Here is a 12770-nt window from a genome sequence, read left to right as displayed (position 1 = left end):
TCTCTGTGAATCTTTCCCTGTAATGAAATGTCATCTTACAAACCAACACTTATTACAAATACATGCAAACGGATCCGGTGATTTAAATCATGCTGCGATGGCCTCTTTTTTACAACTCTGATTAGATCAGACAAGGCCTTCTTTCCACACTCTTTCAGGGCATCCTATGGGAAGATAATCAAGTGTTAACAATGTATTCTGCAAATCATCACACACACATACAGTGCACACAGAGACAAACTCACACACGCACTTACACACAGACACCAGGGTTGCTAATTGGAACTGTTGCTCCCCTGCTAGGTGTCATCAGCCCCCTCCTGCTGGAAGTGGAGCTTTACGCTGAGAGCAGATGATTAGAATGCAAACGTGTGTGTGTGTGCGTGTAGACACGTGAACAGCCAAATGAGGACTGTATTTTTTATTGTGTTTGTGTGTACAGATAAAACTCATGTGGTGAGTGTGGAAGTTCAAACTTTTTTGTGTATCTTACACGTGCAGTTTTGCATCTGTCTGAGTTCTTAAAAGTGTGTGTGTGTGTGTGATCCCTGCAGGCCTACGGTGTCGGAGGCATGAGAAAGAGACAAGAGCCGCCTGCCATCGAAGACAGAGACAAGCCTTACGTCTGTGACAGTGAGCGTCTTCTGTGTTTCTTGTTTTCATTTGTATTCATTTATTCTTATCTTTCACATTCATAAAACTAATTTTATTCGCTGCGTGTGTGTGTTCCAGTCTGCGGAAAGCGCTACAAGAACCGTCCGGGACTGAGCTACCATTACACTCACACACACCTGGCAGATGAGGAGGGCGAAGAAGACTCAGAGAGGCACACGCTACCATTCCAGCGCAAGAACAACCACAAGCGTGAGTCCGTGTGTCCATGTTGTCTATCTGTCCGTCACCATCCATTGTTTACTTCACGTGGAGTGTTTAGGTTGGCCGGACAGATTGATTCAGAGTCCTCGGTTACAGAACGAATACGCAGTTTAGCTGTTAGCAGTTTCAGGATCATTAAAACAGTCCTTCAAAATCAGAATATTATCAGGAACTATTGATTGTCCTGGATTTCCTCCTGCAGCATTATAGATAGGTACAGTGCTGACTGAGCCACATCTAAAGTGTGCACCTGTGCACAAGAGGGATACGATTTCTCCCAGTGGACTTCTGGGTTTAGCTGCATTCTTCGTCTCTCTCCAATTCCCTTTCAGGCTGACACAGAAACACAAGTTTACTGTGTTTGCAGTTGCTCCAAATGGGTCACCATGAGTCATTCAACCTTGCTGTTTGGCCTGACTCTTGACCTGGGTTAAATAAGTGTTGGCTTTGGTGAATGGGTCTAACAGGGGTAGAAAAAATATAAGGGACTGCACTATGCAATCCTCTGCAACTGTAGTGTTTCAGCTTCTGTAGAGGCAAAGTCAATGACAACAGCAGACATGTGTTAAAGAACACAATACTGTTTGCACTGGTTTTATTCTGAGAAAGATTGTCACGCTTTTGCCTGTCCTCCAAGTCTACTAAAGGTGGCACATGACACCTCAGTATTTGCATGATTGCCCCAAGGCTATGTTAGCCCTCAGGGTAATTTTACTTTTTTCTTTTTATTCCAGTGTAGTGTTTAACCTTTCACTGGCCTGGGCTGCCATAGCCCTGAGGTAATGTGGTTGTGAGACCTCGTTCAAACTTCCTGTATTACTCTATTAATCCTCAGAAGCTTACTGTGTAATGTGGTATGGTAAAACAGTCACCTTAATGACAACGGCAAATGTTAATTTACTCAGAGTGTAAAGGTGAACACCATCTAGATTCATCTTAGTTAACATAACACTAGACAGTTTTTAGTAACTACTGCAAGGACATATGAGCTCAATTAGAGACCAAACAACTCTTCAGTCAACACTCATCAGCTCTAAAGTACTGCAAGTGAACAAACACCAGTCATACATTCAGGGAAATGTCCAGAGCACTCTTCACGTTTTAATTTCTAGTATCTTTTAATTTACAGCACACAGTATGGCTGCGGCTATCAAAGGTTTAATGAGTGCCCATTAATGCACTGGGCCATACTATCATAATGAAGATCAATGATATTGCTCACTACTACCAGCCCTTGCAGACTGTGTAGATGTTTATGTCAAGTGGTATGTTGCAGAAGAATAGGTGCGTGGTTCTGTGACTTGTAATGTGTGTTGTTGTTGGGTTTTGTTCACCACTTTGATCCAGTTTGAAGTCTAAATTAACTAGACTACCATGAATTTCTTGAACATACAACAAATCCTTGAATTTCCCTCTAGTGCCACAATGCAGTATCTTGACATAGCCAGACTCAGAAACAGAATAATATTATGACTCATACTATGAGTCTGGTAACACGCAATTTGGATCTCATCATAGGGAGTATTTCAACCAGTAGAGTTTAAAAAAAACTACCTCTGCACGCCATTCAACAGTCTTATAACCAGTGAGAGCCATTTTGTTCTAAACTGATTCAACTCCATGGCGCTCAGATGACGTGTACCGTATGACTATGTCGATGTCATTCTTCTGTCCACCGTCACATAAAGCCAGCTCAATTTAAATGGGCCAGCAGATCTTTGACGGAGAATAAATCAGTTCCCAACAGGGAACTTCAGACCATATTTCCGCCACCACAAGTTGGGGGCGAAGTTCACCTGAGTAACAATAAAGTTTTGTGCGGAATTGTTTGGGAAACATTCAGGGAACACCAGCGGTAAATTAAAATTGCAGGTTACCCAGTAGGCCTATGCTGACGATGTTTCAGCAGAAGTTCTTTTTGTTACAAAAACCTTTTGTTTGAGCTAATTGGCGAATGTTTGCATTGTAACGCTGAAACAAATATGATTAACATCATATACCACTGTGAGCATTTTAAACATGCTGGCTTGGCTCAACACACTGATGTACTTCAGTGCAGTCTCCCAGAGGTGTACTGGCTGGGCTTTAATCTCTAGTTCTGTTAATAATCGACCCAAGATTTGGAGGGATGCAAGGTATCAGATAGTTTACTCATGGTATGTTGCAAGAATAAATCATTATTAGAATAGAGTATCACTGCTATTGCAGTAGGCACTGTCATCATCCATCAGTTTATCCGACGGCTTCAGCCCAGTATCTTGAGAATTACATTTATATCGGAAAACTCCACACCTCATAAGTTATCTCCAAGTCAAGTGTTCAGTTCCAATGCAGTGTGTAGTGTGCACTCACTGAAGCGAAACAGAAACTAAGGATTGGAGGTTGGGGTGTAGGGTATTTGACTTGCATGAAGGAGACATATCTGTAATTTTTGTTTCACTTTTTATTAGCTTAAGAACTATTCATCACTGATCTTTAACACATGTTTTGTTGCTTAACACTAACCCAACTTTGAAATGCCACGAGTGCAATCATCCTTAATATTACTTTGTCACATGAACACGTGCAGCTATTGTGGAAAGCATGGTTTTTCAAACTTTTTGCATATTTACAGTCACGTAATGTAATGTAAGGATTTAAAGAATTATCAGACATCTGTATTCGCTGTTGTTTGAAGGCCCACAAGGAACGGGAACAGTGTGACTGCCTTTTGATGGATGAGTACATTTTGTAAAGTTACGTTTTTGCTCTAATATCACAGAAAACATATTTACTTTTAGATGGGGCAGGTGTAATCAGCATTAACAATGGCTCTGTTTCGGTATGCCTCTGATAAGCTACCTCCTTCCAAAAAACTATTTAACTTCCTTTCCATTGTAAGTTTACTGAAGATATTATTAATACTGGGATGCTTTTAGGAAATGGAGCCCATTGCTTTCACATGCTTTCTAATGCCCATTGTGAAAAAAAAGTCACATGCACATTACAGGGACATTTATTCTCTTTGAATATCACCTTGATTTCTCCTCACGCCACATTGTTCCCTGTGGTGCTAATACCTTACAGTATAATTAATAAGATGAACTGCTGAATGTGGGAAGTAATGGGAAGTAAGTGTGGGAGGTATTGAGTGATGGCAGGCTTCCAGTGGCCTCATGCAAAATCTGGAGGGACACTGGTTTGTACAGGCATTTAAACAGTAGACCAAGATAGTCCAAACATCATCTCTGCTATAAAAAAATAAAACTGTATTGGTTCTGTAATATATGCATAATAGTACTGATGCTTGTTTGCATCTCAAGACTGTGCTTAGTACAAGGCCACAGAGGTTCTGCTAAATGTATCGTGGGTATAATAAGGGAGCAATAAATGCCAGTGAACAGCAAGTACAACAAATATTTAGGTTTCTATGAAGAGGTCATGAATCAGACCTCAAACCTCCATCCTGCCAGCTGCAGCATCCAAATTGCTTGCCGTCTTTGTTTCTTTGTGGCTATTTATTTCCATCCCCAGGGCCAGCTTTCTATCACTGTGTGGTTTTTGTTCCGTGCGGTTTTCCGTCTGCGTGCTTTGTTTGTTTTTGAACACTTCTTTTAAGGACAATAGCATGCATTTATCCTACGGGAGATTGCGTTTTGGTCAGTAATCATCAGTAAAACGGCTACAGTTGTTCACACTCCAGAAAAAAAGATAAATAAAAAAGCCACGAGAAATATGGACGTTTCGAAAAGGGAGCGCAAACGAATCATCCACTTTCTTTGTTCCTCCTGGTCTTAAAACAAGCAATTTGCTCAGAATAGAACACAGATACACACACAGAACACCCATATCCACATTATCTGTGTATGCTGCACTGCAACAATGTCCACACTGAAACTATGCTGCCTCTCAGTTAATTGGCAGTGTGTGGTTTTAAATTGGCCTGTCTGACAGAACAGACTGTCCCAGTATGTGTATATACGTATGTGCACGTGTGTGTGTGTTTGTGTGTGTGTCTGTGTGGCCGTGCTGCAGTCTTAGGTCTCTCCAGTGGGGGAGAGCAAGAGAGGCAGCATTTGAATCGTTTAATATCCCCCATCACTCCCTCCCATACAGTCAGTAATCACACACACACACACACACACTTTCGTGCGCGCACACACACACGCGCAAACACCCGCACACACTGCCTCAGAAAATGCAATCTTCTCTGCTGAAATGAGAAAGGAAGCTTAGCCTCTTTGTACGGTGTGAGTCCACATGCACATGCGCTGGCAGGGCTCTGTGAGTGTGTTCATATGTGAGTGTGTGCATGCACTGATGGTGTGTGTGTGTGCGCTCGCCATTATAGGTTTCCCCAATCTGCTGAGTGTCACGGACAAGGCTCCACCTCTCGGTATATTGCCACATACAGTATGTAATAATATTAATATGGCTGCCTTGAATGAGAGCAACCCTGCATGCATAATTCATGCTATATTCTGGCTGTCTAGACGCTACAGTATGTTTGCAGCATCCGCACACAAGAACTTATCTCAAAAACTATACAAATCTGTCTTTTCTGAGCCTCACCCAGTTCCCTTCTCCCCTCCCTGTTTTTCCATCAGTGTGATAAATGGCAGATTATTCCACAAGGAGATGAGATTTCCCTTCCCTCTTGTTCTCTGAGTCCATCTTTCACCACTTCTTCTCATCTTGCTCTGCATCCTCACTTAACCCTCCTCTCCTTTCCCTCTCTGCCTCCATTTTTTCCACTCTCTCTTAGTTTGCCTCATCCTTCAGCTTTTGGAATTAATGTGATTACCATCGCTAAAATCAACCCTCCACACATATCTGGATGCTGGCCGACGTACTGTTTACTCAAAACGAGCAGCGGCATTAAAATTCATGACTGCACCACATACTATGTTTCTTTTTCTTCCAAACAGGAGAAGAGGTTGGAGGTGTAGAGGGAGGGAGAGCAGGATGGATGGCGGAGGTGTAGGGGGCTCTTTTGGCATTGATGTGATGGTGGGGGTGGTGGGGGTAGAAGACGCAAGAGTTGGAGGCTGCGGAGAAGTGGATGAATGGGGGGATGTTTACTTTAGAGGTCGGCCCTGCAGTGTCCACCTGAAAATTGGTTTTGTGGGTATGGATAGAGATAGAGAGAGAGAGAGAGAGAGAGAGAGATGGAAAAGTAAAATAATTGTGAAATAGCAGGAATAAGATAAACAGATTGCAAGCACGACACAAACTGAGAGAAACAACCGCTGTGAATGAATAAAGGAGAGAATGAAGGAAAAATGGACAGAGAAATAAAGGGACAGGCAGCAAGGGGGGGGGGGGGGGGGGTGTAGTTGTCATTAAATCCCCCCTCTCAAATCAGAACCGAGATTCAGAGGCCACTTTATCTGGACGGACAGACGGTCCTACGGTGTGGAGCAGCAGGGACGCTCAGACTGTGTGTGTTTCTATATGTGTGTTTTAAAAAATGCTATCAGTGCACACACACACACGCATGCACATGCTTTTCTTTGTGTGTTTGTGCCCCTCTCTGCCACTGAGTTGTGTGAATGCACTGTATGGGCAATCATGCCCAACTTCAAGTGTGTACGTGCGTGAACGTGTGTGTGTGTCACATGTAATTGAGCCCTTTGAAGGTCAGCATCCCTCTGTTCCTACTCACCATTGTTGTGTTTTTTTATTTATTTTTTTGTCCCTTTCCAGTTTTTTCGCCCAGTGTTTCAAAATGGCCTCCCTCTCCTCCTCCTACTGTTGGCAGACAGAGGAGTGAAAGGATGAATTTTGATCAACCAACATCAAAATAAGACGTGTTTGAGAACCTAAAATGGCTTCTCCCCTCCCTGTGTCTATTGTCACTCCATATGTGCACCGCTCTCTCTGTTTTCCTTTTTCCTCATTTACATCTATCCGTCTTTTTCTCCTGAATAACGAAACAGGTGATTTGAAGTGTAGTTAAGATTCCAGCTCTTGTGGTTATTGCTTTGCCATTTATAGCAGTGTCACTGGGCAGATGTGTTTTTCTACAGGGAGTAGTCTTTGTCAGTTCTGCCTTTGTCAGTCTTGTAAGCTGTCACATCTTGGCGCTGCATGGTCTTTGCCACCGAACCTTACCAAACCTCATGATTCTGCCTGTGATTTCTAAGGGCAAATTGGCACAATAAGTAGGGACTTCATTAAAAGATTTCTGAATGCTTTATGCTGCATGTGCAATGTCAGGGCTTGCAGAATTGCCTAAAATACTCCTGCTGCAAACATCCTTTCAAGGAGTTCCAGTGGCGTGTGCACAGAGGTGTAATTGTATGCTAATTAACACATGTGTGGCTTCGGTGGCTATTATTTGTCTGTGTGTGCATGTGCACAGTGACAAAAGCGAGATTGTTTTTTACATGCAGAGCAAAATCCTTCTTATTTAATTACTTTTTCTACTCTGCATAACAACACATTGTTAATTTTAATTTGCAAAGCAAAGACTGATTGATTGGATGTATATTTATGCAATCTTTAAAAATGTCAAAACAGCACATGAGGAAATAGACAGCATTCAGTGCTTTCTATAGGTGTTCACAACTTTTCACGTACTCCGACATTCCTCCTCAGCTTTTCATTGGTTGATTGTTGCCGCTGCTGCACGGCGCAGGAAAGGAAGGGAGAAATGGCTGTTGCCTAGCAATCCGGTTGCCATAGATACCGCCAGGGCTCCCTCCTAAAGAGTACACTGTTATGTACATTGAAAAGAGAGAGAGAGAAATGGAGAAACTGAGAGAGAGAGAGAGAGAGAGAGAGAGAGATGGTAGAGGAGGAAGGGAAGAGAGTTTTGGAGAGAACGGAAAAGGGAGTGAAGGAACGAGGGAGGAGGGTAAGGAGAGAGAAAGAAAGCAGAATGGAAGAAGTTGAAGTGGCGAGAAGGAGCGGAGGGGGCACAGAGGAGTTCATTAAAAATAACATAAAGAATGGGAGGAGAGAGAGAAAACAGACAAAGAGAAAAGCAGAGCGAGAAGCAGAGTTATACAGGCTGAGAGAAAAGGGGGAAAAAAAAAATCTCTTCATGATTCATCATATAGATTCCCCCAGACAGTTGGAGTGGTGAAGGCAGGGTAATATTGGAGTCTGCTTCATTTGGTATTCTGTCTTAAGATGTGGTGCTGTGGCTTGCTGGCTGGTTGTTCTGTGGTCCCTCAGTTGTCTTGGCCATGTTTGGATAAGCCCCCACAATACCACAACCCTCCCCACCACCGATACCACCCCCACCCCAAATCCATCCTCACCCTCTACTCATCTCATCTTGTCTATTTTTCTCTCTGAGCCTGAACACAACAGCAACTGTGAAACTCGGCAAGGAGAGGAGGAAATCAGCAATACAACAGTTAAAAAGCCACATTCCTGAATTATTTGTATTGCAACAGAGATTTGATTGATGAGAACTTTTACACAGACTGAACTCAGACCACCAAACCTGGTGAACAAAAATAAAGCCACTTGCAACTGTGGTTTGTTTGGAATTATATTCTAATTGGTAGTTAGCACAAACAGTGAGAGCCACTATCCCTGAAAGCACAAATGAAATGGCACCATCTACAGAAACTCAAGCTCCCTCAAAATGTCACAAAATAGGATGCAGCTTTGCACGTTTTTTTTATTTTTTTGTGTGTGTGAAATTCTTCCTTTGTTGTTTCATTTCGACTGGTCATTTCTGACATTTCCACATGACAGTGCAGCGCTGACACACAGTATAGTGGACCGTGTGAGGCTGGGCACAGTTCAAACAGGATTTCACAGTCACATTCCCAGCCGGCTCTCTCCCTGGAACAAAATAGGATTAATAATTTGCATTTTAACTCTTCATCGACAGGGGCACAAGCCTGCACTGGCTAAGTGGCTCTTTTTAAGAGTGTGCAAATTTAAGTACTCTTTGGTACAGGCTGTGTGCGTCTGTGTGTGATTTCTTTACATGCATGATTTATGGCGAAGCCAGTGTGTCTCTGCGCATGTATGTGATTTATTTGCATGCGTGTCTATTTCCTAAATGCGCACATATCAGCAGACTGCAGTGTCAGACTGATGGTGTGTGTGTGTCTTTGTTTCTGTGGGTCAGTGTGATTACAAAGCAGCCATAGATCAAGTTTTATTATGCACCAAAACTGCCTCTGTCCTCTTTACTTTGCAATGTCATCTCTGCACACAAGCTCACATTGCACGCTCTCATACACACACGAGCAAATGCATGCATCCAGTCCCACAATGCATTGGGAGTTACGCAACCTGCTGACTGGACGCGAGTGAAAGTAGCACTCGTGTATGTGTGGTTGTGTGCGTTTAAGGGCAAAGGGTGGGGTAGGTTTGGTGGGTGCAGAGACGGAAATGGGGGGGAAAGCAAGGAAATATCCGAGCATGGCACTGGTGCAGGCATTAGTGTGACAACAGATGGATTGCAGGAAAGAGTTCCAATTTCCTCTTTGAGAGTAAAGCAGAGGGAAGAAAAAAAGAGAGAGACCAAATAAGGAAAGGCAAAAAAAGAAAAAAGAAAAAAGGAGCACAATGAAGCGCAGACAAGAGATCGAATCAGAGGCAGAGAGAGCAGCAGCAATAATGAGAACGCATGAAAGTGCAAAAGAGAAAGAGCGAGGAAGAGGATAGGAGAAAGAGTGCGAGGAGGAAGATGGAGAGAGAGAGAATGAGAGAGGGAGAGAGGAAGCAAGCCAGTGACTTTTCATCTGTGACTGACGGTTTCCATCTGACTGCATCTCTGCCTCCTTGTCTGCATAAAAAAACCTGAAAATGTCTCCTTGAGCATTTTGGATTCTGTGGCTGTGTGAATGTATGTGCTCTTGTTTGTGCCTTATATGTTGTCCATTTCTTTATCCCCATATGTTAAAATATGTACATTTGTGACTGTAATTATTTGTGCGCGTGTGTGTGGCTGCATGGGGGTTACAGGGACTCTCATTTATCACATTAAAGAGAGAGCAAAAGGGGGATGGGGCTGAAACTGGACGGCAAAAGTTATTATGCAAAGGCTTGGTTGTAAATCTTTGTGTGCCCGTGCGCACTCTACTGTATGTGTGCGGTTGCGGGTGTTTTCAGCTGTGTGTGTGTGTGTGCGCTCTCGTGTGCTTCTCCTCAGAGGCTCTCCTCATTAAGCAGCGAGGCGACAGGAGTGCAGAGTGTGTGTTTTCACACACCGCTGCTCCGATACAACAGGAGTCACTTTTTTTTGCCTCCTCTCCTTCTCTCTCCTTTGTGCTTCCTCATCTTCCTCCTCCTCTTTCTTTTCCCCCCTTTCCTTCATCTGTTCTTGAAACCCCTTTCTGCCTCCTTATTTTTTCTCCTTCCAGCACTTTTGCACCTCCTCATCTCTGCTCCCTGTCTACACCTGCTGTACCGGAGTGTTTGTCGCCGTCAGTAATTGTAAAAAAACAGATATTCGCATGCCACTTGTTAATTCCAGTCTAAAATGTAACCTTGATTAACCAACTCTTATATTTTTGTAACAATGGTATCCATGGAAACGCACATTTCTTTGTTAATGGCTGAGCTTACCTTCATGTGCGTCCGCGCGACTGGATAGGAAGGAGTGTTTAAGAAGAATACTTCAAGCAAATGTCATGCAAATGTTATGCTTTAATATGCTAAATCAAGAGGCAGGCGGAGAGACGAAAAAGGAAGAAAAAGATTTGAGAGAATAAAAAAAGGGGAGGCGGAAAAGAAAAGCTAAAAGTCAACAGGTAGGCCCGTTTGTGTGCATTTGTGTGTCAACATGGTGCACTAAATGGAGGAGATTTGAGAGAAGGCTTCCACTGTGGCTGGCCAGAGGATGAAGTATCAACCAGTCGGGCTGTGGCTTTGGTTCCACGTCAGAGTGATGGAAAAGGGAGGAGGAAGAGGAGGAGGAGGAAGAAAAGATATTGGAGGAGTAGAGAGAGGGAATGGAAGAAATGGAGGGTGAATTTTAGTGGCTTCAAAATTTCAACACAGATACAAAATCATGGATTCTTACTCTGTCGTCGGTGCTGTATTTTCTCATTGTTCAGCTGTTTTTGTTATTTTCTTCATTACACAATGTCAACCGGTTCACATTTAGCCATAAAACAAAAAAAATAAAACCTTTTTCAAGACTCATAGTTACAGATAATTGGATAATTTCACTTATTTACAATGCAAAAGGCTTTTAAGAATCGACTCAAAAAGTCTGATTTTAATGTGTTCTCTTTTTGTGCAAATGGAGTGTAACCATTGACGTCAACTCAAAATCTCAAAATTTTGGGATTTTCCATTCCACACAAACCCAAAGGAACCATTATATAGAAAAATTAATTCATAAAAAATATTGGAGAATACAGTTACTTTGTTAAAAGAGACGCTTCTGTTGACAGAGCAGAAGGGCAGGTAGCTCTGAGGCCAACAACACACAATAATGAAGGAGCAGCATGGAGGGGAAAAGGAGAGAAAATGAGACGGGGGAGAGAGAAATTATTAGCAGAAGGAGGAAAAATGGGGAAGGGTGGGTGTTGTTGGGGGGGAAGGAGGTGGGGTGAGGAGCATTTGAGGATTCATCTCTTGCTGGATAATTCCCAGGAGGATCTCTCTCCAACACTTGAAAGCTGTGAAGTGTGCGGTTCTGCTCATACTCCTCTTGGTAATTGGAAGAGGAGAGGAGGGGAGGGAGGGAGAGGAGAGAGGGAGAAGAGAGGAGGGTCAGGTAAAGAAGGGATATATAGAAGGAAAAAATGAAAGAAGCGCAGAGGAGAGGCTGGCTAAGGCAAGAAAAATGTGGAGATGGAGAAGAAGAAAAGAAACGACGAGACCGTAGAAGGACGAGAAAAAAAAGAAGGGTACCTGATGATTGCCAGTCTTTTTTTTCCTGCTTCAGTTTTTCATTTTCTTCTTTACTTGGCATACATCTCTTTTATTCTGGCTCATTAGCTCACTTTTCTTTATTCTCTCTCTCTCCATCATCTCTCTATCTCCTCCCTCCCTCCCTCCTTCCCTTCCTCTGCTGGCAAAGGCACGTCTGTGGTTGCGGGCGGCTTCTGAAACATGGCCGCCGGCGTTTAATCATTGATGGGGTTTTTTTCCTCCACGCAGGCAGGCCAGCGGGCAGCCCCGACTCACTCATATGCGTCAGGACCTGCTGATTCACTCTCTGGGGCCTCCAAGCACACACACACACACACACACACCGCAGATATACAAAGGCAAACAAAGATATGAATGTGCACACATATCTATAGCACACAGACAAAATGAAGCCTGAATGTGTTTCATTTATGCGCGTGTGTGTTGCTATCCACATGTGTGCCGCTCTAGTTCATCCCAACAGGGAACGTGAGGCCCAATCAGCAGCGCTGAGCCCAAATAAACGCACAGAAGATAACAGAAATTTATTTGACCAGAAGAAGAAGAAGAAAAAAAACGTGTTTGCTTTGGTTCCAGTCCTGAACACCAGACTATATGCCTCTACATCCTCCTGCCACATTCAGTACACAGCTGGACGTGTTGGGTTTCTTCAAAAGTAAATACACTAACAGTCTATACTGTATCCAGTATCCTCTGTAGCCATGCTAGCGGTGTAACAACATCACTTTGGTCTCACCTGTAATATCGCAGTAACTGCTTCATAGACCTCTTGTGCAGAAATTCATGGTTCCCAGCACATTGCCCTGATGATGAGCAGGTTGAAAAGTTGACACCAAGTTATCATAACATCCTCACTTACTCACGAGTTTATTGTCAAAAAGGAGTTGGAGCTATTTGTGTTGTAATTCTATCTTGTGAATTTCATATACTTTTGATTAGATGATACAGTTGCCTCATCATCTGTCCATACCTGGGGCACAGCCCAGCACTAAGTGCCATGCGTATGTTTTTGGTGCCTCGCGTTGCTCTGTTGAATGCTGCAGCAGCAGGTACAGCTC

The 12770-nt window shown here is 43.2% G+C and overlaps 1 protein-coding gene across 1 annotated transcript in view; it reads left to right on the top strand.

Annotated features, from left to right (window-relative positions):
• dpf1 (double PHD fingers 1) overlaps positions 1 to 12770 on the top strand; it is a gene marked incomplete at both ends in the record, with an annotated part of 35894 nt that overhangs the window by 17125 nt on the left and 5999 nt on the right. The window contains 2 exon segments of the mRNA XM_084558086.1: positions 555 to 633; positions 733 to 864. Of these exon segments, the coding sequence (XP_084414212.1) occupies positions 555 to 633; positions 733 to 864 (211 nt within the window).

Source organism: Chelon labrosus, assembly GCF_963514085.1.
Source record: "Chelon labrosus genome assembly, chromosome: 13".
NCBI lineage: Eukaryota > Metazoa > Chordata > Actinopteri > Mugiliformes > Mugilidae > Chelon > Chelon labrosus.
Note: the sequence above shows the minus strand (reverse complement) of the source record. Positions and strands in the feature narration are given on the sequence as shown.